At 31.8% G+C, this 27,685-nt stretch overlaps 1 protein-coding gene and 1 long non-coding RNA gene across 2 annotated transcripts; one reads left to right on the forward strand and one right to left on the reverse strand.

Moving 5' to 3' along the window:
• The first annotated feature begins 4,370 nt into the window (after positions 1-4,370).
• LOC142615039 (uncharacterized) lies at positions 4,371-6,915 on the forward strand. The gene is made up of 2 exons (XR_012840643.1): positions 4,371-4,597; positions 6,552-6,915. It is a non-coding gene; the product is annotated as an uncharacterized LOC142615039 (long non-coding RNA).
• A 1,767-nt stretch (positions 6,916-8,682) lies between these two features.
• On the reverse strand, positions 8,683-11,262 carry LOC142614935 (uncharacterized). The gene is made up of 3 exons (XM_075787583.1): positions 11,089-11,262; positions 9,241-9,348; positions 8,683-9,105 (listed from the first exon to the last, which is right to left on the reverse strand). The coding sequence occupies exons 1-3, from the start codon at positions 11,149-11,151 to the stop codon at positions 8,884-8,886; spliced, it is 393 nt and encodes a 130-aa protein (XP_075643698.1). The 5' UTR covers positions 11,152-11,262; the 3' UTR covers positions 8,683-8,883.
• Positions 11,263-27,685: the final 16,423 nt, after the last annotated feature.

Raw genomic sequence — 27,685 nt, forward strand, 5'->3', positions numbered from 1 at the left:
TCGCGGAGACTGAAAGGGTATCCACAGACGAAGTCGGCACCCTCTCTGTATGGATCGTAAAGAGTGTTGAAGAAAAGTGGAGTGGATGGAGTTAGAAGATTCTCTATGTGCTGTAGAAGCGCGTTGGTGTCTCTCCCAGATGGGTCTTTGGCAATCTTCATATAAAGTGTGAAATCTTACGACAACTTTGAATAATGCAAAGAACCAGATGTGATTCATGATGAAAATAATAAAAGGTTTCTTGAGCATGAAAGGGGCATGTTGTAAAGATCTAGCTCATTATCAAGTAGTTGAGACCTGGTTAATGGCTGTAGGAATATCTCCATCCAAGAAGCAAATGAAAAGTAGATTAAAGGTTCTCATAATTTTGTAAACCAATGATGGATCATGGAACTTGGAGGATTACCAATCCACTCTACACCTTATTAGCAAACTGCACCGATTCATATTAAGGGGACAAAGGAAGAAGGAATATTTAAATTCTAGGTACATTTTTTAAGCACATAAAAAATAAAAAAAAAAGGAACTAGAATAATGGAGATCTAAGTCTGATATACCATTTGAGCAATTTGTCCGAAGCATAAAGAATGTTGAAAGTGTCATGAAAGCTTTTTCAATATGCACCAGTTCCATTAAGTAGAACCAGCCATTATTTCCAAAAAAGACAAAAAAAAAAAGAAAAAAAAAAAGATGGGTTGCCATGATGATGCAATGCATCTCCATTGTCAGCTACTCTATCCTGATCAATGGTGAACCAACCTCTGACATCCATCCATCTAGAGGAATCCAACAAGGGGATCCATTTTCTCCATATCTCTTCCTACTCTACACTGAGGGTCTAAGCAGCCTTATTCGATAATCCTTTGATGATGGTCACATTAGAGGAGTTTCGATCTGCAAAAAGGGACCTAGACTAACCCACTTATTTTTTGCAGATGATAGTCTACTCTTTTGCAAGGCCTCCTTGCAAGAATGCCACAAAATCCAAGACCTACTCAGATGCTATGAGAAAGCCTCGGGTCAGTAGCTAAACATGAACAAAACAGGCTTTTTTTTTTTCCCCAGAAAATCCACTCCTCCAGGATTTCTTGACCAAATTAAAGATTTACTTGGTGTTCTTGAGATCAAACAGTACAAAAAATACCTTAGCCTCCCTGCTTTAGTGGGCAGGAACAAGAAAGCTAGCCCAGTGTACATCAAAGAAAGAATTTAGGAGAAGCTGCAAGGATGGAAAGCACAACTACTCTCCCAAGTTAGCTGTGAGGTTCTATTAAAAGTAGTCATCTAAGCTATTTCAGCCTATGCCATGAATTGCTTCAAACTCCCTACCACTCTGTGTAATGAGATTGAAATGATGATACACAAATTCTGGTAGGGGTAGTGAGGCGATCAATGGAAGTTCCAATGGACCAAATGGAGCAAACTATGTCAACTCAAACACCTCGATGGTATGGGTTTCCAAGAACTATAGAAATTCAATGATGCTATCCTAGTTAAACAAGTATGGTGGTTAATGGATTATTCAGAGACTCTTTTTCACAGGTTCTTTAAAGCAAAATTTTCCCCTAATAGTAGCATTATGGAAGCAAATGAGGGGAACGACTCTTTTGCTTGGAAGAGCATCCTCAAAGGCAAAGATGTGATCAAGAAAGGAGCCTAATGGAGAGTGGGTGATGGATCATCAATACAGATATTCAAGGACAGTTTGCTACTTACTCCTCATCACGGTAAGATTATCTCCCCTATAACTTTCTTTGATCCTAATGCTCCAATTTCAATTTTAATTGATAAAGAGAGTAATTGTTGGCTGGTTTATGTGATTGATAATAATTTTCGGCCATTTGAAGCTGAGACAATCAAATCCATCCCTTTTAGCCTGTCTGTCAGCAAGGATAAACTATTTTGGCATGGCAACTTGGATGGAGTATATTTTGTGAGATCAGGTTACAAGTTGCTACTTTAGGAAGAGTCCAATGATAGACCAGGCTCATCCACTGATGCAGGGAATAAGAAGTTTTGGAAAAGTATATGGAGTTTCAAGGTCCCTAATAGAGTAAAGACTTTACTCTAGAGAGCCGCATCAAATTCACTACCATCTCGAGCCAACCATTTCAAAAGAAAAGTTGTATTAGTCCCTTTATGCCAGTGTTGTGGTTCAGACCAAGAAACTGTCCACCACACTATTTGGTCTTGCCCAACTTTGGCTACAATCTAGAATCAACACTTCAGTTGGCTAACCAAGGAAACCAATAGCAGTAGTAACTTCTTGGATGTTATACAACTCTATTTGGGAAGAAGCTCCCTTGCCGATCTCTTAGCCATGACTACTGCACTAATCTAGATGAGAAGGAACATACTGAGAGTGGGTGAACCAGCAATGCCTCTTGATAGAATTAGTTCCACGGCCATGGAGAATATGCAAGAATTCCAGAGGTCACAGCCTATCAGAGCGATTCCTAAATCAATCCCTCGTCAAGATAGATGGAAACCTCCTCCTAAGGATTAGGTTAAAATCAACTTTAATGGAGCTACCTTTGCTGAGAGCAACCTTGCGGGTCTTGGAGCTATAATCCGCAACAACAAAGGTCTTGTTATGGCTACCTTTTCACAATTAATTCCACTGCCTACCTTGGTAGAGATGGTGGAAGTGTTAGTAGCACGAAAAGCAATATGTTTTGCACAAGAATTGAACTTTGCTCAAGTAATTTGTGAGGGAGACTCTAAAATTATCATTAAGGCACTGAATTATAATAATTTCTCTTCCTCCAGCTTTAGGCATATCCTACAGGATATCAAGTCAGTTTCCTCCTCTTTCCAAAACTCCATCTTCTGCCACACTAGAAGACAGGGGAATAGAGCAACACATGGTCTTGCTAGATTAGCCAACTTGTTTTTCAATTTTTAAGTTTGTATGGAGGATGTTCCATCAGATAAAGCTAATGTCTACATTTTTTAAATTACTTAATAAATTTCCTCCTACTCCTCAAAAAATAAAATAAAAATAATATATACATTTTTTTTACGTGAGTATTCCCTCTAAAAATAATTTTTTTTTAAAAAAATCATACACTAAAGGTGAGTGTGTTAAAAAAAGTTATGTGGCATTTGGTGCAGGATAATATTTTAGGATTTCAAGGAATATTTAAAGATTATCATGTTTGATTGCAAATCACACTAGAGAATTAGATGTCAGGAGAATGTGGATTCCCCCTCAATTAGGAATGAGGATTCCCTTTAAACTAGAAATGTAGATTCCTTTTAAAACATGTGGGTCTCCAAATTCCCAAACTTAAAAAAAAAATTGAATTTTTTATAAATTAACAATTTTAACCATTTTTCTTTATCATTTAAGCAATTAAGATAAGATATAAAACAAATCATCAATATCTTTTCCTTTGTCCTTATCTGTACCTGCCAAAACAAGATAAACATGATATATTCCTTAACAAAGTTCTATTTAAGTTTCACGTGAAAAAAAAAAAATTTTTTTGAAGGAAACCGTTTATTATTGCTAAGTATTCACTTTTAGCATTGTATGTGTGTTGCTTAACAAATTATTAATGGATCTATTTTCAAATTATTTGACCACTAGTTACTATATTCAAATAATGGTGTAAATTATTTGTTTGCTTTATTGATACTTTTTCTTTAATTGGTATGATTTATTTAATTGTATTTGGCCTTTAATTTTGGGGCAACTTTATCTCTTATTATTGTAGTTTGTCATTTTAAAATGTTAGACTATAGTTTTAGTGAATTTGTCATAATTTATAATTTATACCTTGTATTTCATTATTTATTTAGTGGAAGATTTAAAAAAAAAAATTGATATTGTATTTATAAATCTAAGGATAGAATAAGAAAAATTAATAATTCATTTAAAATTTTTAGGAATAAACTAAACATTATAATCTTATATTCTTAAAAATCTTATTAGATTCTCAATTAAACTAAACATAAGAATAGTTATATTCCTAAGCATCCAGATTACAAGGCATCACATTCCCAGTAATCTGAATGCTAAGAGTAATGTGAATACTGCTTATTGCATTTACTAGTAATTTGAAGGCATCCATATCAAATGCCACCTTAAAGCATTTTCCAAGTTTGATGCATGATGATGAGGCCGATTTGTTTAGATACCAGTTATTGTTAAAAACTAAAAACACTATAATAAAATAATTTTTAATTATATAAATAATGTCATAAAACTCAATTTTAATAAAATTTTACTGAAAAAGTACTTATGGACAATGCATCAAACAAAAAAACAAACGCAGACAAACGTCTGCTTTCCTTTTTCAGCGCAATCCAAACGTGCACCTAACATATATTATTTATATTGGGAAAAGCCCACGTGGCAAAACATCCAACAGTATATTCGATTGGGAAAGGGAATAGAGACATTTGTCGGATATAACATTCATTGAGTTTCACAAAACAAAGATTGGAAAGAAATGGCATCACTCTCTGCTTCTGCGTCCCTCCTAGGGTTTCATAGTACAAGTGGAAGTGGAAGAGCTCAAGTATCCACCACTAATGTCCTTAATCTTAAACAATTTGCTTCTAAAGTCTCTCCAATCCCATCTTGTTTCAGGTACTTCCAATCTGTACTGTATTTTTTCTAAAGTTGCCTCCTTTATTTATTTCTGCTCAAACCCATCAATCAAGCAGCTGCCTTGTTCCGTTTGCCTCAATGTATTTGCTGAATTGTTCTTGTTGAGTTGCTTTTGTTACCACAAAATTAAATAAAATATATTGGTATTTTCTTTACAAAATCACTGGTTATGCCCATTAAATGCCTTTGTTTGAGAGAGAGAGAGAGAGAGAGATTTGGCCTGTGAATGTAGGCTTGTATGAATCTTGTCATTTGATAAATTGATGACATTGCATCATTTAATTTATTTTGTTATTTACACTTATTATGTAATTTAGTCTTGAGTTGTTTTTTTCTTATTTGGTATGATACTTAAAAGTTGTATAAAAATTTGTGCTTAGTCTCAATTATAAATTTTCCTTGTTGTTCTTACTCTTGTCAAATTGACAGAGAAGTATTGATTGACAAGTCTTATCATTTTTGGGAAAGCATCCCTTCCCATTTAAAGCCTCCAATTTCCTTCAATTTTTAATCAAAATGTAAGAGATGTGGCATTTTAAAAATCCATTGGTCTTAAGAAAAAACTCATGTAAACCACTTGAAATCAAATAATTGGCATGTGTCTCACATCTAGTTGAAAATTGTGGGAACTTGGAAGTTTAAATGAGAGAGGATCTCATCTCATCATTTTTATTTTGATTGTGTAACAAATTTTTTATCAACCAAACAATCTACTTGAAAATTAGTGGATATCTACTGAATTTATGTGAGTTTTAGGGGCAGTTCTTAGTTTCTTACATTGCCTGAAGCAGTACTGCGAGACTACCTAATAGCCCGTTTGGATTGAGTGAAGAGGAAGGGAGAGTGGAGGGAGTAGAGTAGAGTTGTCTGAAAATAGGCTAATTTTGGGCCAACTCTACTCTGCTCCCCTTCCCTCTCTCTCTCAATCCAAACAGACCATAAGTTTTTTCCAAGTTTTAGGCACAGACTGATGCACACTACTTGACGTGAGATGTCTTGCCTCAGCTGTTTTTGTTATCCTTAATTGGTATAGAAATTAAAGTTTCTGAGAATTGTCTTGGTTGGATGCCAGTTTTTGGTTATCTTTGACTTTGACCAGACAATGTGGGTCTGATCCTATTTACTGATCGAAAAGCAGGGTTATTGACACACATAAATCCTATCAATGCATAATATTGTGTAGTGCAGAAAAATAATATTAATAGTAGCACTGTCCATCATTTTCACAATTTCAACAGTATCCAGGGATTCTTTGTATTGCATGATTAATGTTCATTATAATTTTCTGGCAGCTTCTGAATTAATCATAGAGTTCCTTGTGCAGCTCATGGATCTGAATAAATTTCCAACTTATTATAATTACAGCTTCTTTTGTTCTCTAAAACCTATTGCACTGTTTAGTACCTTCATGGTTCTCTGAATAAATATGCACAAGAGATGATTTTAGTACATTTGATGGTTTTCTAGTTTTAGGCTTCTTGCAGAAGTTCAATAGTTTTGGACCTTTAGGCACTCTGTTGAATTTACTGTTTTCTGCTTCTTCTTCTTTTTTGTACAATAGTGTACAGATATCTCTCTTGTTTTTGCTTTATCAATGGCAGAAGGATTGAGTAATTTGCAATTGCCATGTTTTTATTTTTTTTTGATAAGTAAGATAAAGATTTTATTAAAAACACACGGCCCAGTACATGGTAAATGTACAAAGAGGCAAAAACATCAAGAAACCAAATTACAATGATCTAGCAATGCAAGAAGGGAAATACAAGAAAAAGATGGTAAAACAAGACACCATTCGAGAAGAGTAAAAAAAGAAGAAAGACTTAAACTCAATGATAGGACCGTTCACAACCCTCAATAATGGTTTGTAATACTCATAAAGTTGCTGGTAAAATTTTACTGCATTGTATTCTAAATATTAATGTCTTTCATTCAGGTTCAAGAACACTGCAAAATTGCAAAAAAGGGAAAGGTTGGTTGTTGCATCTACATCAAACTCTATTCCTTCAGGAGATTCCAACAATGAGAACACAAGTGGGATTAAGAAGAGTGATGCTCCCCAGGGACCTCCATTCCTTACCGTTTTGGCTGGTTTCTTAATCTTTTTGCTTGTATCTTGGATTGTCGGATCCATTATCTTGTGGCTGATTGGTATAATTGTTAAGGTGCCACCATCAAAGTAGGACTGTAGTTGCAAATTCCTGTTGAAAGCTTGAATGGATTTATAATTCAGATTGGAGTTCATCTTAATTAATTAGGATATATAATATCCTACATTCCTCTTCCTGCCTAATTAAAAATGGAAACCCTCAAAGAAGAATATTTGAATGGGTCTATAAGAGTCTAGATATTACATGGAAATAGACTAGTACGTAATTTTCATTTTGGAACCTGTTGTAGAAAAGATTTATCCGCTTGCCTGAGTTTTTCATAAATCAATTCCAATTGTAATTCTTTAACGTGAGCATTAGATCTTGGTCCTTTTTTATTTTCATGATGTCATATTTTATTGCAAAACTATGGAACGTATAACAATGTAGTAAAATTTTGTGAAGTGATTAATGGGGCAGTGTATTGGAAAGGATTACCATAAGTTTTTTTTAAAATTTTTTTTCCCTCTCTCGTAAATCAGTAACATTGTTCGAATGCAGAAGTATGCACAAACTTCACATTTTAATAAGAGGTGGAATTTGAAAGTTCATTGGTGTCATTAGAATTTGGTAGTTAATATTTCTTTTAATTCTATTTTCTTGATTCACCACAAAATTCTGTAGCAAGATTGGCAGTTCTGCTTAGTAGGAGGTAGACTTGTTTGAGTAGTTTGTGCTCCAATGCCCTGATCCTACATCCTAAGATTCCTAATTAAGATTCTTCTAGGTTTATTGACCAATTACTAAAGAAGATTAGACAAAAATTTGCTAGGCTAATCTGAGGACATGGTAGTATAAACGTCTAACCTTTATAGAATACATGGAAGTATGAGATGTTTAATAAACTATCATATCTGTAAACCTATATCTTCTAGGAAAAATAAAAATTAAAAAGACCTCTAAATCATAACTTAGCTTAAAAGTAAGTGATCATGTAGATGAAGATAGGAAAAATTAAAATTAAAAAGACCACTAAATCATAACTTAGCTTAAAAGTAAGTGATCATGTAAATGTAACGTTCACTAACATTATTCTAGACGCAGTTGGAGTCCATTGGTAATGACTAACTTTTTCTTGCTACATAAAATATCTTGAGCTCCAGGAATATTCAGGATCTACATGTAAAATCCCCATTTTATGTAAGAGAAAGATATAATACATTGGACTAGATGCATCAAATAATTTGATTCACATCCCTGCAAAATAATAATAATAATAATAATAATAAAAATAAAAAACAACAAACCAATGAACATTCATTGGATCTTGCCCGATTGCATTTAGAGCTAGCTTAAGGTCTGTTTGCATTTGTGCATCCCCATGTTAGGCCAGTCAAACTTGTGCAAATGAGGAGGGTGAGGAGCTCTGCATTGCAAATGACATAAAATAGAAGCCAAGTAGGCTTAAATGCTATTAGTCCTTCAAGTTTAGGCCATCAACAATTTTAGTCCGTAAAGCTTAAAGTGATAACTTTCGGTTCCTTAGATGACATGGTTAAACTAATAACTGATACATCATCACTCTATAGGGACTTAAAGAGATCACTTTAAGTTTATTATAGACTAAAATTGACCACTTTAAGTTTTGTACAAATTAAAAGTGAGGACTTTTAAGTTTTGGGGACTAAAAGCCACTTTAAACTTCAAAGATCAAGATCGCTCATGGGCAAAAGTTAGGGACCAACAAACCAAAAGTAAGAGGCCTGGGGGAGATCCATAGAATCTATCTATGTGGCTGTTAACAAACCAAATAAGTAGTTCCAATGATGGGAGTTATGGCCAACTCTAATAGTAGACCTCTATGAATAAGCAAATCAACCTTGAAATATATCTTCCAGCATGGTCAATCTTGGCACCAGAATTATCAACACCTCCAATAATCTTGTGCAGAATTTTAAGGGATGATTCTGATAGCTATTTTCAAAAAGAGAAGACAAGGCTTTGATAAATGTGCAGTAAATAATGAAAAGGGGTCGATTGTTGCAGTAACCATCTCCTGCTAGTACAAATAATTCATTAATGAAAAAAAAAAAAAAGACATTTCATTTCATTAGGAAGAGAAGGCAAACATGAAAATCAAAATCGAGAATCATATAAATAAGTATCAGACTTAAGGAATTAATTGGAAGTTTTCCCTCCGAATTCAGAGCAATCATCTCCAGTTGGTGCAGAAAAATTAAGACGCTCCTCAGCTGTAGCAGTGATAACTGGCATCCATACATCAGCAGTACCACTCAAGAGTGACTGTACCTTTGGGTCTTCAGCCAATGCTGATGATATCATCTCATCCACATCATCCAACTTTGTGGATAATTTATCCAACTCCTTGGCTATTTCCAGCTATATAAACAAGGATTAAAAAGTACAATGAATAAAAGATGATAAGATGAAATTTATTTTCCTTGATATAGCACACTTGGAGTACAAGAGAAACATGAACATTGGGAAATGGATATAAGAGGAAGTCAAAATTACCTCATCAAGATGCTGTGCAGATTTTGAAGGAACTTTTGTAACTTCTAAACCAAGGGCTTCAATTTTTGAACGCAGTTCAACTTCTTCTTGATTGGTCAATGATTCGACCTGCACAATACAAGTAACTGAGAAAACCCTATTGGAAAACATTGTACATCTAAGAGAAACAGCAAAAGAGTAATTCCTAGCAAAGATATATTATTAGTCAGTAATTGTGTGGTAATATACCCTCTTTTTTCAGTAAAAATTGTGATGTGCACCTAGTAACAGGATCATTGTCTTGTTATCAAAACCTGAAATCTCATTAATCTCCTTTTGTCTTGCTCCAATGATATGTAAACTTTGCTATTAGGTAATAAATGAATTTGATGACAATCATATTCCAACAGATATCAACAGGGAAAACCACGAGTAACAAGTCACTGTAGAAAAAGTCAGAGGACTGATGTATCATAAAATTTTCCTTCCAATCTATGAGTCTCAATGAACTTTCAGTTTCAAATTCATGTCAATGAAAGAAAATGAGAACAAGTACAAAGAAATTTCCCACACCCCAAAAGCTTCTGGCCAATGGCCATCCATATCTTGTATTGAAAATCCAAAATTACATAAAAGTTCATTAAAAATTTTCATATAGAAGTATCATTAGAAATAGCCTTTGTAAGAAAAGATTTGTCTTTTATTAACATCAAACCATTTTTTCAACTCACAACATTAGATATGTACCCTTAACATTAGCAACATTGATAATTAATCTTCCTTCATCTTCCCCAATTCCATTAGACTTTCATGAACCAGGAAATCATATTAATTGGCAACTGCATCAGGTTTAGATTAATAGACATCATGTGGTGCAAAGACAGTAACTGCATGATTAATAAGTGGAAATTGCAGGTATATGGCCACTAAAGCAAGCCTTCTTGTATACTATTGTCATATGAGATGTGCCATGAATTGTTTAACATGCATATACAGATTTTATAAATATCATGGGCTATTGCAGCCATCTCAAGAACTATGACGCATTGTTAGGGCCAATTCCTATCTATCCTTACTAATCTTAGACCGACTCCAATTTCCCTACCACCTAGCATTTTTTTCTGGTGATAGGCAACTCTAAAAAGGGTTAAGACACAAGTCAAATGTCACTCCTTTGCCAAATATGTCAAGTTCTTGAACTCTACAAATTGGTGGGCATTCCCCCAACAACAAAAAAAAGATTATTTCCATCCTGGTAGATTTGGAATTCCTAACTCTTGACGTGTGATCAATTTTGAATCTCAATCAATTATTGTATCCATGATTAGCCGCCCCGGTGCATTTTAGCGTCTAGATAGCATAGTGTAGACAAAATTATTGCACAATAGTGTAGACAAGAGTGTAGACAAGAGCGTGTTTATGCCAAATTCATTCTTATTAACTAAATTATATGCTGAAAATTGTTTCCAAAAGACCACACAAGACAAGAAAGAAATAGTAACAAATCAATTACAACGAAAATTTAAGGGGGAGGGGGGATTACAATGGCAACATATCACAAACTTTCCCCAATTTATTAGGAAAAATATGCTTCAACAAGTGAAATTTGACTTAAAGATCACCAAATCCAATGCAGAAATTTACAAACTTTGCCGAGATCATAAATACCCAGATCATAATTTTGAGAGAAAGCGGTAACCAGAAGCTTATCAAGGCATACCTAGATGATTATTCACTCTAATTCCTGTCAATAAGCTAAGCATCAAAATCAACCGCCATAGCAAACGAAAGTAAAAAGATTGAATTTTTAGCTCATTACGAAATCATATTATGATGTGAAAACGAAAGAGAGAATGGGAAAAATGAAACCTGGTGGAGGAGATTGGAGAGGAGCTGAAATAATTGCTCATCTGCTTTTCCTTCCTCTGCCATGTTTCTCTGTTTCTGTATTTTGGTTTTTGGGTACTTCGAGCTTCCTCTGTTTTAGCCAACATCACCACTTGTTGAGGCGAAAAACTGTTGTTGTTAAAGCAGCCGTAATTCTCAATGCCTCCAACAACTTCATTTATTTTTTTATAATTGGTCCTAGGTTCCCGTAGGAAAATTGTTAATAAACAATATAAAAAAAATTTTGAAATTACTTTTATGAAAAATAAAAAAAATTGTCAAAATATTAATTATTTTTTTCTTTTCCTATAAATTTTTTTATTAAAATAGTTCACTAACAAATAATATTAGGGTATTTATTAACTATTTGATAGTTATAAATTATTATGAATGTAAGAAAATTTGAATTCCAAATGTCTATTGAAAGTACTAAACAACCACACATTCCTCTTAAAAGTCTTAACAAATATGTTTACAAAAGATATATTTTCTTCTATTAAAAAAACAAATATATTATCTCTCTTCATTGGTTTCAACTGAAAATCTTATATAAAGATAGTTTTTCGAATTTTTCTATATTTGGCAGTATTAAAAAAATTGGTCAAAAGAAAACTATTTCTTAACTTATTATTTAGCTTTGCATGTGATAAAGTTGTTTTTCGCTATATTTTTTGGAAAACAACTATATCTCACGTGAAGCTAAATAAAGAAAACAATTTTATCTCACGTGTAACTAAATAAAGAAAGTTAAGAGAGTTTTCCAACTCATTTGTTATCAAAATAGGAAAATGAGATACTTCTCTAATAATTTTTTTTCGAAACATGATTTATTTTCTAAAACATAATAATGTCAAAACAATCAGAGAGACTCTATAGAGACAAAAAATTTCACTCCGACTAATATGATAAATTGTTAGTAGCAGGTAAAAAGTAATATTAGTGGTGAGTCTAGATAAAGATTCAGCCCTCAAGAGTGGCAACAATTATTTTTGTATACCAATATCCTACACGGATACGGTAAATTATCAACATTAGCCACCAAATCTCACATATGGTCACACACCAAAAAAATTATATATTTTTCTTAACACAAAAATCAAAATTGAAAATTAAATTACAATTTTACTTAACTATGTATTGTCTTTTTCAAGATAAAGTAAACCTCATTTTTCGTAGAAATATAATATATTTTTTCATTTTTCATTATAGAATTTTATATTTAAACTATAATATTTGATTATTTATATTAAATACCTTTTTTTTTTAAAAAAGTTTCAATCTATGGCATCCACTACTGATGATAGTTTTTTTTTTTTTTTCAAGTTTTGAACAGTAGCTACAGTACCAAGTGGCACTGTAGTTACTATAGCTACAGTTTTTTTTATATATTTTTTCATTTAGTCTTCTGTTTGTACTTTTTCTTCCTTTTATATATATTGTTATACTAACACAACAAATTTCACAATTATTGAGGTGTCAATTTCTTATAAGTCAAAATAAAATAATAAAATATGAAACTGTGACCAATCACAACTGAAAATAAATATTTTGTGAAAATGTTGTGACACTTGTTTGGTGAATGTGTAAAAGCTCCAATACTTTTGATTTGTAATGTAAGCTTACATTATATACCCACAAAAAGTAGCGAATATCATATACATTTAATAAGCTCATAAACAGTATTATGAACAATATTTTTGATTTAGTGAGTTGCCTCTTTCCCTTTTTTTTATTTTTTATTTCTTCAAGTTCACCAACTTGGTTTGAGCTTTTTTTTTTTTTTCTTTCTTTCTTTTCTTTTTCTTTTAAAGGATCTTTATATGTTTACTTTCTGCTTGTAATGTAAGCTTACATTATATTCACACAAAAAGTAGCAAATATTATATACATTTGAAAAAAAAAAATTGTACAAATTTTGCAAATGTATACCAGATTTGCCAATTTTAATGTGTTTACAATATAAATTTACATTGTAAGTGCAATATATATTTCTATATATATAAAAAAAGTGAATGAAAAAAATTACAGTAATTTCGCTACAATAGTTTTGGTTTGTTCAACTTTCATTGTTTTGTTGGCCCTTTTTTTTTTTTTTTTTGTGAATGCATAAAGTTATAGTATTTTTTGGTTTATTCAATTCACGCTGTTTCACATTATAATAAAATATTAACATCACAAATTAGTACAATGTTTTCACAATTGTTAAGGTCATTATAGGTCAAAATGAAATAATAAAATATCATACTATAATCAGTTACAATTAAAAATAAAAGTATTGTAAAAAAAAAGTGCTATATCCACAATAATTTTCACAACATTTTCATAACAAATCAAATATGGTAAATTGTTATTGGTTCTAATTTAAACTTACCAATGAAATTACTTTTTTGCCCACCAATAATAACTTGTAGTAGCCTACCACTTATAATTTGTTGTGAAAATGTCATGGACATAACATTTTTTTATGTGAAAAATGTTAAGACATCTTTATGTTGTCACAATATTTTCAAAACTGAAAGTTACAGTAATTTCGCTACAGTAGTTTTAGTTAGGGGTGAGCAAATGAATACCGGAGCCGACCCAACTGACCGGCGCCGACGACACCGTCCCGACACCAGTGCCGACCGAATGAGCCGAGGCCGGCGTTTGGAGGGCGAAGCAAGTTCCGACGCCGGTGCGGTGCAATCATCGGATCAAAGAAGGCGAAACCGATCTACATCGATACCGAATCGATACCAGACTACTATTTGTTTTTCTCCCTACACTTTGGATACGGCGTCGTATGGGTGTTACTATAAAAAAAAAAAAAACAAACAAACAAAACGGTGCGTTTACTGCTAGGTTTTCAGATTCTCAAGGCCATATAAATTCATTCTTTTGTTCAGATATCCTTTAACTCTCTCTCTCACTCTCGCCTCTTAGTCTCGCCTGATGCAGTGACACACGCTCGAGCTCTTGCCTAAGCTCTCGCCTGAGCTCACCAGTCACTGCAAACCAACGGTAAGCATGAATGATTCTTAATCTCATGTACTTCATAGGTTTTTGGGGTTGTAAAATACGGCACAATGGGTTTTAGGCTTGTGAGTGATGTTTATGATTTTATTTTATTGGTGAGAGCTTGTGTTTGTGTCTGTATTTGTCTTTGTGTTTGCGAGTGATTGAGAGTGTTTTGTATTTGGTGAGGTTTTGAGTGTTGTGTATTTGGTGAGGTTTTGAGTGTTGTGTGTACTGTGTATCATAGGCATAAAATAAATGACTGTGTTTGTGTTTGACTTTAGTCCCACCTAGGCTCTTACTTTAATATGTCTATGTATTTTTCTCAGTTCAAAAAAAAAAAAAAAAGTATTTCGATCATTATGGGTGAACAGATTTTTTTTTAATGTGAATAGATTTGTTGAACATTTTTTTTACGTGAACAAATTTTTTTATGTGAATAGATTTGTTGAACATATTTTTTTTATGTGAATAGATTTTTTTTATGTGAACAAACATTTTTTTGTTAATGTTTCAAATCAAACCGACCAAACCGATTAAACCGAGCCGCTCAAACCGCACCGCTATAGATTGGAAAACCGACCCTAATCGGTATGCATTGGTTTTAATTATTACAAAACCGATCCCTATCAGTTCGGTAACAAATTTAAAAAAAATACCGAGCTGACCGAACCGCGCACACCCCTAATTTTAGTTTGTTTAACTTTCGTTGTTTTGCTGGCTGCTTTTTTTTTTTTTTTGGTTTGAATGCATAAAGTTGTAGTATATTTGCTGTGGGGCAGAAGGCTTAGAATATATTTTTGGGCCTTGGGCTTGATCTGAGGATATTGACTTGTCCGAGGAGGGTTTAGTGATAATAAAGATACTGGACTCAAAGGGCCACAAGTAAACTATCGCGACAGAAGTTAGGTGGGAATGGTCCAATGAGGGGCATCTCCTCGGCTATATGAAGTGGAGAATATACAGTTCATCACGATGCTTGTGAGGAAATTTTAGGAGGTATGGTGGATGAAGATGGATTCCGCAAAGACACATAGAATAGGAGCAAATAAGAAATATTTTAGAGAAAGTTGCTACCACCGCATTAAAGACTCTACACCTACTTTTCTGGTCGCATTAATGGGGAAATGACCTTTAAACAGTGGTGGGCAGTGTTACAGCTATTGTTTGAGGGCTTCAAGAAGACGGTGGATGAGACAAGTATCTAGATTGGTGATCTGGTCCATACATGGAAGATGGTGGGAAGAAGGAAGAGAATATAAAAGGAAAAGGGTGGCATTCGAGAAGGGTGATTGGAAAAAGAAAGGGAAAAACACTGTACACACCACCTTCAACCATAATCTATTGTGAAAAGTAGAAAAAACAATATAAGTCATTCTCGGCTTACGTCCGAGGAGTATTTCTGTCATATATTCATTTCATTGCGCATGTATTGGTGATCTAGCCCACCATACTTACTATTCATTATCCATAAAACCTAGGTTTCAATCCCATGCTCTACAAATTTTATTATATAAGGCCTTTTGGGCCTGTACCCTTCACACGGTTGGGTTTGGGTGCAAATTGTGTCCCTACAATTGGCTCCATCTGTGGAAAATCTTGTGTTGAAGGACGAGTAGCGTGATGGCAGGCCATGGAATCTAAATCCTAAGGAATCACACCTGGTTTTCCCTATTCGACTGGACAATGGGGACCGTCAGACCAACTCCTGGAGGCGATTAAATAGTCATCCTTCATGCCTTTATTAGATAAGACATGATATGAGCCTAACGATGTTAGACCTAGACTTGAGGTAGTAACCTACGCCTTTAAGTTGATGACATTCGTACATATGGACGACATCATGCCATGTTAGACTTAAACCCATTTGCTCATTGAGGGCATCGACATAACCTAAAATCCTAAACATGTTGGGTGTACGCTGGTCTAGGCATAACCTATGATTACGCAGGTATTCACTAGTTACATTCTTCATGGGAAGTATCATTCCACCCTCCAAAAAGGATATGATGGGAATGACAACTTCCCCTTCTCTCCTATCGTCAGCTATGGCCTCTAGGGGGCAATACCTTAAACCTACATCCGGAGGGATGTGGTATTTGGCCCGAAAACTTTTCATATCGGCGTCAGTATCTACTAGGCACTTAAATCTACCCATTCGGTTGGAAGGAGAATGGAGTTTTAGAAAGGGAAGGGGTACAGTTAATGGCCGAGGACTACAGTCGAGGAGAAAAAGATTTTGAAAGAATGAAAACTTACGAGAAATGAGTGGACAATTCTTCGTGATCTTCTAGAGAAAAGACAAAAAGAGGAAGTTGTAAGATTTGATAGATTTCTGGAGTAATGGTTCAAGTCGCGATTTCCTAGGCGTTTTGACATAAAGGAGGCGGCATTAAATGGGAGTTATCCTGCTCAAAATTTGAAGAAGAACCCGGACCGTTGGATATGCATCCTATCGTTAGAAGTGGTAGATAGGGCGTTACTTGGAGCAATTAATAGGGGCGTGATGAATTTCGAGACATCAGAAGCAGTTTTGAGAAGAGCGAAATGACAATTTCACACGTGACAGTTTAAAAAGCATTCGAAAGCCGTGGTGTAGAATCAAAACTTCACTTTTCTTCTCGGCTGGGAGAAAAATGAATTTTTGAGGGGCTATTGTGGGGCAAGAAAGCTCAGAATATATTTTTGGGCATTGGGCTTGATCCGAGGATATTGACTTGTCCGATGAGGGTTTAGTGATAATAAAGATATTGGACTTAAAGGCCCACAAGCAAACTATCGCGATAGAAGTTAGGTGGGAATGGTCCGAGAAGGGGCATCTCCTCGGCTATATGAAGTGGAGAATATACTGTTCATCACGATGTTTGTGAGGAAATTTTAGGAGGTATGGTGGATGAAGACGGATTTCGCAAAGACACATAGAAAATGAGTAAATAAGAAATATCTTAAAGAAAGCTGCTACCACCGCATTAAAGACTTTGCACCTACCTCTCTGGCCGCATTAATGGGGAAATGACCTCTAAATAGTGGTGGACAGTGTTACAGCTATTGTTTGAGGGCTTCAAGAAGTCGGTGGATGGGACAAGTATCTAGATTGGTGATCTGGTCCATACGTAGAAGATAGTAGGAAGAAGGAAGAGAATATAAAAGGAAAAGGGTGGCATTCGAGAAGGGCAATTGGAAAAAAGAAATAGAAAAACACTGTACGCATCACCTTCAACCATAATCTATTGTGAAAAGTAGCAAAAGCAATATAAGTCATTCTCGGCTTACGTCCGAGGAGTATTTCTGTCATATATTCATTTCATTGCGCATGTATTAGCGATCTAGCCCACCATACTTATTATCCATTATCCATAAAACCTAGGTTTCAAGCCCACGCTCTACGAATTTCATTGTATAAGGCCTTTTGGGCCTGCACCCTTCACACGGTTGGGTCCGGGTGCAAATTGTGTCCCTACATTTGCTATATTATTTTTGGTTTATCCAATTCACGTTGTTTCACATTATAATAAAATATTAACATCACAAATTGGCACAATATTTTCACAATTGTTAAGATATTAATTCATTATAGGTCGAAATAAAATAATAAAATATCATAATATAACCGGTTACAACTAAAAATAGTATTGTAAAAAATAAGTGCTATATTCATAATAATTTTCACAACACTTTCATAACAAATCAAATATGGTAAATTGTTATTGGTTCTAATTTAAACTTATGAATGAAACTACTTCGTTGCACACCAATAACAACTTGTAGTAACCTACTATTTATGATTTGTTGTAAAAAGAACAAATATGTCATATTGTTATTCTCTTAGTTAAACCCTAATGAAAGTTTATGATTCTTAAAATATTTTATTGTGTAATGTCTAAATTACTCCCGCTAAATTTTAACATCTTAAAAATTTTCTTTATGTATTTTGAGTTTTAAATGATAAAAATTCTTAGAAAGTTAGAATGATGATATTAGGTGTTTTATTTGTTATCTAAAGAACATTAATTTTCTAGGTTTACATTTTCAAAACTTATAATTTATCTAATGAAAAATTCAATGACAAATGCCTTTTGTTATCTTATTTATTTATTTTTTACTTTAAATTTCTTAGCAAAACTCAGTTATTTATTGTTAGAAGATGATGATATTCGTTATCATTCTTAGAAGTTTTTAGAGAGTAAATATTTTGTCTTTAGCAAGTAGGTACTAAAAAACTAATATAAATATTTATATGTTAAGTAGCTACCCTAACTTTGTGGTTGATCAAAATTCTTAAACGAATGAGATTAAAATTTTATGACATAATTATCAAAATTCTTAAAATTAATGTCGCTTTTGATTAATATAAATCTCTATATACTTTAAAAATCAAATGATTCATATCTTTATTTTGTAATACAAATAAAATCTAGAATTGACCTTAATTACTACAGTGTTCTTTTTTCCATGGTGCATGTGCCTTGCACGTGTTGCCCTAACTAGTTTATTATAAAAAATGGGAGAAGGGGATGTTAACGAGAGTGTGTGGCATATAGATTTGTAAAGCTAGAAGTGTTTTTAATTTAAAAGACATTTTAAAATTAAAAAAAAACTTTTGAAAAAGCATACCTTTTAAAAAAGGTATATCAAACCAAGGTTAAAGTGTGAAAACTTAAAACTATTGACAAAGATTTTGTGATATCTTTGTGTGTGTCGCACGTGTTAGTAATAGAAAAATACAAATGATAGTGGATTGTTGTTTATCTCTTAGTAGCTCCCATTTTATACGAAGGTATATCATGAATTCTACTAAAAATTTATGGTAACTTTAAGAAAATGTGAAGTAGTAACTCGCAATGTTCTTAAACATTAACTTTATAGTTTTCGTAGATTCCAAATAGTTTAACTCATGAAGTACTATGTCGTCAAATAAGGAACTTTAGTTCAAATCCCATCTACACCAATTACCAAAAGTCAATTGATGTATTGAGTCATCAATCATCATAAATTAAATTTCATAAGTTCAAATTTATTGTATTTATCAAAACTTCATAGTGTTTTATTGTTTTTTTTTTTTAACTTCATTTTTTCTCATTAGCTTATGATAGGTCAAATAATAGTATCTATATCAAATGTAATGGTAAGTTTCGCCATATCTTATGATAACCCATGCTTCTTTTTTCTTTTTTATTCATCTTGTACTAACAGTAAAATAGTCACACATGATACTAATTTTGTTACAGTCATCAATCCATAACAAGAACTATTTTTATTATTTTACTTTTTAAAAAAGCTATTGTTATAGATTGAACAACGGCTATATGCTATATCGTATCTTAAAAATATTATAGATAGTACATCTAGCTTTTCAAAAGCCATTGAAAGAAAAATAATAGATAGTACTCTACGTATAATGACATAAAATTGTTCTTATATCTAGCTTTTTATCATTGTTCAAATTTTTGTAAAATGTTACATTATTCTTAAATTTTAAAGAGCACTATAGTGTTTTGTATTTGCTATTTTTTAATTTCACCCTCTCTCTCTTGCTTCTCTTTAGAAAAAAACTCTCTCGATTAGAAACAACGGTGAAACACAAAATCGATGGAGCTCTCAATCAAAATACAAACTCAAATCACAATTTTAAAACTAATCAAATTAGAACAAAAAAAAAAAAAAAGCAAAGTTGACCCATCTGAGCCTCAGTGGGGAGGAGGACTTGCGATGGTGGGAGGAGAAAAAAGGTTGTCTTCTAGCCTTCGTCATCCACCGACGATGTGAGAGAGAGAGAGAGAAAGAAAGAGAGAGAGCTTCTTGAATGCTCTGGAGTAAACGAAGTGCTAGAGAAGAAAAGAAAAAAAGAAAAGTGAAGATAAAGCTCCAGACGAAGTGCTAGAGAAGAAAAGAAAAAAGAAAAGTTAAGATAGAGATAAGGGAAAGGTGTGGAGGAGAAAAAAAGAGGAAAAAAGAAAGGAAAAGAAACATGTGGATGAAAAAAAAAAAGATAAGGGAAAAATAAAATAAAAAATAAGAAATTAAAATTGAGAAATGCTACTACAATATTTTCACAATACTTTCACAATAAATCTTAAGTAGTGGGTTGTTACTAACTAATACTGATAAAAAAAATATTTAAGTGATGTGTTCAAATTAAAATCAGTAATTACTTACCACATATGATTTATTGTAAAATGTTAAGAACGTAGCACTTCTCATTAAAATTAGATGAATGAAAGAAGATTGAAAAAGAAATATTAAAGAAAGAATGAAAAATAATATTTAAATGAGATAGAGAAAAAAGATAGAGAGTCTGTTGAAAAATATATTTGAAAAAGTAGATAGACAATTAATTTGACAACAATTTGAAGAGGCTGGAGATGGTCTTCCATTCCGACAACTAGAGGTCATTAATCCTAGCGTCTTGTTTTGATTAATTTGACAAAACTAGTAAATTGCTCGTGCAATGCACATATAATTTTATGATATTTTATGTAAAACACTTTTGAATAATGTTGTACATAAATTATAAAGAAAAAGTAAACTAAATTAGAGTAAAGCAACATATACATTTTGAGATATTAAAAATTGGTTTAGTAGCTTCATTGCATATTTGTAGCCTTCTTAAGGTAAGATTATTTTTTTTTTTTTAAATCATGAAACCAAAAAAAAAAATGCAAAAGAGTAATGGGACCATGAAATAAACTAATTTGTGTTGTACTTACATATTTCATACTATGAAATAAAAGTATACCCAACTCTCTGACTATCTTTCACTCATCAATAGTGCAACATGTTTGCATGGTGTAGCAAGTAGTGTGTATGCATGTGTCTTATAGATGATTTAAAATTAAATCATGGTAGAATATGACTTTACATTGTGCACCTAATATTCTCTCTACTTATATACCCAAAACAAAAACTAACTAACCAAATTACCTAACCTAAATCATATTTAAGCTCCTAATTTAAAAAGAAAAAAAGATTACTCGTAAGGGTTTCGGTGTCTTGATGGTGGTGGGAGGTCAGTATAATGGAGGTGGTGACCCCTCAGATTTCTCTTTCTCTCTCTTTTAAATGTTTTGTTAGTCTTAGGTCTTTTAATTTGGTAATATATAGTGAAATAGTGCATTTTATTTAACAATTCATAACATTTTTGTGTCTCTTTGTCTCTCTTTAGAGTCTTAACTCGTTAATTATTACTATTAGCTTGCCCTTATTTATTTATTTATTTATTGTTTTTTAAACACTAAAACAGTGGGTATGCTAAAAAACATGAAGAATAGTGAAAGATGTGGTATAAGCTTAGGCAATTAATGAGATATTAATGAGATAACAGTAAAATTAGATAATGTGAACTTTTGGGTAACAATAAAAAAAAAAATTAATGAAAGAGATAAAAAAATGCTAAATGCAAAATTAGAATGCCACTTGGCAGGACCTCATGCACTCTTGCATGAGATCTCTGAGAGAAAGACATTTTGTAACAACTTTTATTCTACAATATTTCTCCAAATTTTTTTTTTTACTCATTCCTTGAATCGAATAATTATAATGGTTATGTGTGCGCAATTTATAACTGTTGTTGCACTACATATTTATAGCCTTTTCAAGGTGAGATTAATTTTTCACCCTAAAAAAAAAGTAAGATTAAGTTTTTTTAAAATCATGAAATAAAAAATAAATGCAAAAGACTAACAGGACCGTGAAAATCAAATAATTTGTGTTGTGTTCACATATTTAATACTATGAAATAAAAGTATGTTCAACTCTCTCACTGTCTTCCACTCATTGATAGTGAAACATTAAAACATGATGTGGGCAAGTGTGTATGCACGTGTCTTATAGATGATTTTAAACCATGGTAGAATATGGCTTTACATTGCGTACCAAATATTCTCTATACTTATATACCCAAAACAAAAACTATCCAACCAAATTACCTAAACCTAAATCATATTTAATCTCCTAATTTAAAAAGAAAAAAAAAATACCCGTAGAGGTTTAAGGTCTTCATGGTGGTAGGAGGCCAATATGACGGAGGCGACGTCCCCTCAGATTTGTCTTTCTCTCTCTTTCAATTGTTTTGTTAGTCTCAGGTCTTTTATAGTGAAACAATGCATTTTGATTTTATAGAGAAACAATGTGTTTTATTTAACAATCTACAACATTTTTATGTCTCTCTATCTCTCTCCAAGGCCTTATCTGGTTAGTTATTACTATTAGTCCTTAATTATTATTATTTTTACTTTTTTAAAAATATTAAAATGGTGGGATGATAAAAGATATGAGAAAGAGAGAAATGTGTGATGTAAGCTTAGGCAATTAATGAGAAACTAATGAGATAACAGTAAAATAAGTTAATATAAACTTTTGGGTAATAGTAAAAAAAAAACTTAATGAAAGAGGTAAAAAAAAAATGCTAAATGCAAAATTAGAGCGTTACTTGGTAAGACCTCACGTACTCCCACATGAGATCTCTACTTTTATATATATATTCATGATTATTCTTTTATAATTTCTAGTCACTAATCAACATGAGTCTCAAAAAAATTTTGTGATAGGACTTTATCATACATACAAAATAAGAATATATTTTTTTATCTTTATTTTAAAAAAAAAGGATATTGGTATTGTGTTCATCCTTATAAGAATTTAAGCATAGATTGAATTTTCATTATGTTTGGCAATTTTTCTTTGATTTCTTTATAATTTATATATTGTGTTAGTTTTAATGAATTTTTTCTCAAGTTTTCAAAGGATGGACTTTAGATAAGATATTCAACTTTTATATGCCAAAAATTGATTATAAGTCTTGTACATAGAACAAATAGAGATAAGAAATTAAGAATATGGTCCATTTTGGTTGGCCTTAGCTTGATTTGTCTAGACATCATTTTCCTTGATTATTACTTGTATACAAAATTTCAGAAACATTAAATTGGAATAGGTCCCTTACTAACCTAACCAATTGGAATTGGATGAAATTTCTTCTCATTCATACTAAACGTTGTGTACACTCCAAATTTTTTCTGCATCTCATAATGGTATGTTGTTGACAGGTATCATCCAAGTTCAACATGATTGAGAGTTGTAATTGAGACTATGGCCCAGAAGCTTTACTATTCAATACTTTGCGAGAAAAATTAAATACTCATTTGATGTAACAGGAGACTATGGAATTTGACATTGTATACACTGGGGTTTGTTCTTGATGTTGTGAAATTGCTATAGGTACTAAAAACTTTAGTTTGATTAGTTGGCAATTCATGTTCTTTAATCGTGAAAAGTCTACAATGGAAAACTTTTGTATTTCTACGACAAATGTTTTGGAGAGAAAATTGTTAGCCTCCTCATCCCATTGGGACCCTTCTATTTATACAAAGGAAAAATGGTCCAATATTCCTAAGTGTGACTTAGTTACATGGAATTTTTGTGTAAATGTGTCTAGATTTCTTTTAAAAATTTAGTTATAATTTTAAACACTAATTTGGCGAATTTATATGATTTCATATGTTCATAAATAATCTAAATGTTATTTCAGTTTGTGCAAATTATACAACATAGAATTGGTAATTTAGCAACATAGGCATAGGAGAAGGCATGTAGTGGTTTAGGAAGAGTAGGCATTTAGTTATAAGGGAAGAGGAGTAGGCATAAACATAAGAAAACCTTAGGATGGAGGAACAAGGAAAACAAAGAGTTTTTAATGATTAACATCTCTCTATTTTATCCATTAGTCTTATTTATTACTAATTAAAATCTGTTGAGTTAGTAAATAACTGATGTGACATCTAATAAGTGTAATAAATTAAAAATGAAGTATTTTATTTCAAAAAAAAAATTCAATTATCTTTTCAAATAGAGTGCCACTTGGCAAAACTTTGTACTCTCCCACATGAGGTCTCTGCTTTTACATATATATATATATATATATATATATATATATATATATATATATATATATTTACTCATTCCTTGAACTGAATAATTATAATGGTTATGTGTGCGCAATTTATAACTGTTGTTGCACTACATATTTATAGTCTTTTCAAGGTGAGATTAATTTTTCACCCTAAAAAAAAAAGTAAGATTAAGTTTTTTAAAAATCGTGAAATAAAAAATAAATGCAAAAGACTAACAGGACCGTGAAAATCAAATAATTTGTGTTGTGTTCACATATTTAATACTATGAAATAAAAGTATGTTCAACTCTCTCACTGTCTTCCACTCATTGATAGTGAAACATTAAAACATGGTATGGGCAAGTGTGTATGCACGTGTTTTATAAATGATTTTAAACCATGGTAGAATATGGCTTTACATTGCGTACCAAATATTCTCTCTACTTATATACCCAAAACAAAAACTATCCAACCAAATTACCTAAACCTAAATCATATTTAATCTCCTAATTTAAAAAAAAAAAAATACCCGTAGAGGTTTAAGGTCTTCATAGTGGTAGGAGGCCAATATGACGGAGGCGATGTCCCCTCAGATTTGTCTTTCTCTCTCTTTCAAATGTTTTGTTAGTCTCAGGTCTTTTATAGTGAAACAATGCATTTTGATTTTATAGAGAAACAATGTGTTTTATTTAATAATCTACAACATTTTTATGTCTCTCTATCTCTCTCCAAGGCCTTATCTGGTTAGTTATTACTATTTGTCCTTAATTATTATTATTTTTACTTTTTTAAAAATATTAAAATGGTGGGATGCTAAAAGATATGAGAAAGAGAGAAATGTGTGATGTAAGCTTAGGCAATTAATGAGAAACTAATGAGATAACAGTAAAATAAGTTAATATAAACTTTTGGGTAATAGTAAAAAAAAAAACTTAATGAAAGAGGTAAAAAAAAAATGCTAAATGCAAAATTAGAGCGTTAAGTAAAGCACCTCACGCACTCCCACATGAGATCTCTACTTATATATATATATATATATATATATATATATATATATATATATATATATATTCATGATTATTCCTTTATAATTTCTAGTCACTAATCAACATGAGTCTCAAACAATTTTTGTGATAGGACTTTATCATACATACAAAATAAGAATATATTTTTTTATCTTTATTTTTTTTTAAAAGGATATTGCTATTGTGTTCATCCTTATAAGAATTTAAGCATAGATTGAATTTTCATTATGTTTGACAATTTTTCTTTGATTTCTTTATAATTTATATATTGTGTTAGTTTTAATGAATTTTTTCTCAAGTTTTCAAAGGATGGACTTTAGATAAGATATTCAACTTTTACAGGCCAAGCATTGATTATAAGTCTTGTACATAGAACAAATAGAGATAAGAAATTAAGAATATGGTCCATTTTGGTTGGCCTTAGCTTGATTTGTCTAGACATCATTTTCCTTGATTATTACTTGTATACAAAATTTCAGAAACATTAAATTGGAATAGGTCCCTTACTAACCTAACCAATTGGAATTGGATGAAATTTCTTCTCATTCATACTAAACGTTGTGTACACTCCAAATTTTTTCTGCATCTCATAATGATATGTTGTTAACAGGTATCATCCAAGTTCAACATGATTGAGAGTTGTAATTGAGACTATGACCCAGAAGCTTTACTATTCAATACTTTGCGAGAAAAATTAAATACTCATTTGATGTAACAGGAGACTATGGAATTTGACATTGTATACATTGGGGTTTGTTCTTGATGTTGTGAAATTGCTGTAGGTACTAAAAACTTTAGTTTGATTAGTTGGCAATTCATGTTCTTTAATCGTGAAAAGTCTACAATGGAAAACTTTTATGTTTCTATGACAAATGTTTTGGAGAGGAAATCGTTAAATTTCATCCCATTGGGACCCTTCTATTTATACAAAGGAAAAATGGTCCAATATTCCTAAGTGTGACTTAGTTACATGGAATTTTTGTGCAAATGTGTCTAGATTTCTTTTAAAAATTTAGTTATAATTTTAAACACTAATTTGACGATTTTTATATGATTTCATATGTTCATAAATAATCTAAATGTTATTTCAGTTTGTGCAAATTATACAACATAGAATTGGTAATTTAGCAACGTAGGCATAGGAGAAGGCATGTAGTGGTTTAGGAAGAGTAGGCATTTAGTTATAAGGGAAGAGGAGTAGGCATAAACATAAGAAAACCTTAGGATGGAGGAACAAGGAAAGCAAAGAGTTTTTGATGATTAACATCCCTCTATTTTATCCATTAGTCTTATTTATTACTAATTAAAATCTGTTGAGTTAGTAAATAACTGATGTGACATCTAATAAGTGTAATAAATTAAAAATGAAGTATTTTATTTCAAAAAAAAATTCAATTATCTTTTCAAATAGAGTGCCACTTGGCAAAACTTTGTACTCTCCCACATGAGGTCTCTGCTTTTATATATATATATATATATATATTTACTCATTCCTTGAACTGAATAATTATAATGGTTATGTGTGCGCAATTTATAACTGTTGTTGCACTACATATTTATAGCCTTTTCAAGGTGAGATTAATTTTTCACCCTAAAAAAAAGTAAGATTAAGTTTTTTAAAAATCATGAAATAAAAAATAAATGCAAAAGACTAACAGGACCGTGAAAATCAAATAATTTGTGTTGTGTTCACATATTTAATACTATGAAATAAAAGTATGTTCAACTCTCTCACTGTCTTCCACTCATTGATAGTGAAACATTAAAACATGGTGTGGGCAAGTGTGTATGCACGTGTCTTATAGATGATTTTAAACCATGGTAGAATATGGCTTTACATTGCGTACCAAATATTCTCTATACTTATATACCCAAAACAAAAACTATCCAACCAAATTATCTAAACCTAAATCATATTTAATCTCCTAATTTAAAAAGAAAAAAAGAAAATACCCGTAGAGGTTTAAGGTCTTCATGGTGGTAGGAGGCCAATATGACGGAGGCGACGTCCCCTCAGATTTGTCTTTCTCTCTCTTTCAATTGTTTTGTTAGTCTCAGGTCTTTTATAGTGAAACAATGCATTTTAATTTTATAGAGAAACAATGTGTTTTATTTAACAATCTACAACATTTTTATGTCTCTCTATCTCTCTCCAAGGCCTTATCTGGTTAGTTATTACTATTAGTCCTTAATTATTATTATTTTTACTTTTTAAAAAATATTAAAATGGTGGGATGCTAAAAGATATGAGAAAGAGAGAAATGTGTGATGTAAGCTTAGGCAATTAATGAGAAACTAATGAGATAACAGTAAAATAAGTTAATATAAACTTTTGGGTAATAGTAAAAAAAAAAACTTAATGAAAGAGGTAAAAAAAAAAATGCTAAATGCAAAATTAGAGCGTTACTTGGTAAGACCTCACGCACTCCCACATGAGATCTCTACTTATATATATATATATATATATATATTCATGATTATTCCTTTATAATTTCTAGTCACTAATCAACATGAGTCTCAAAAAAATTTTGTGATAGGACTTTATCATACATACAAAATAAGAATATATTTTTTTATCTTTATTTTTTTTTAAAAGGATATTGCTATTGTGTTCATCCTTATAAGAATTTAAGCATAGATTGAATTTTCATTATGTTTGACAATTTTTCTTTG

Source organism: Castanea sativa, chromosome 11 (assembly GCF_040712315.1).
Source record: "Castanea sativa cultivar Marrone di Chiusa Pesio chromosome 11, ASM4071231v1".
NCBI lineage: Eukaryota > Viridiplantae > Streptophyta > Magnoliopsida > Fagales > Fagaceae > Castanea > Castanea sativa.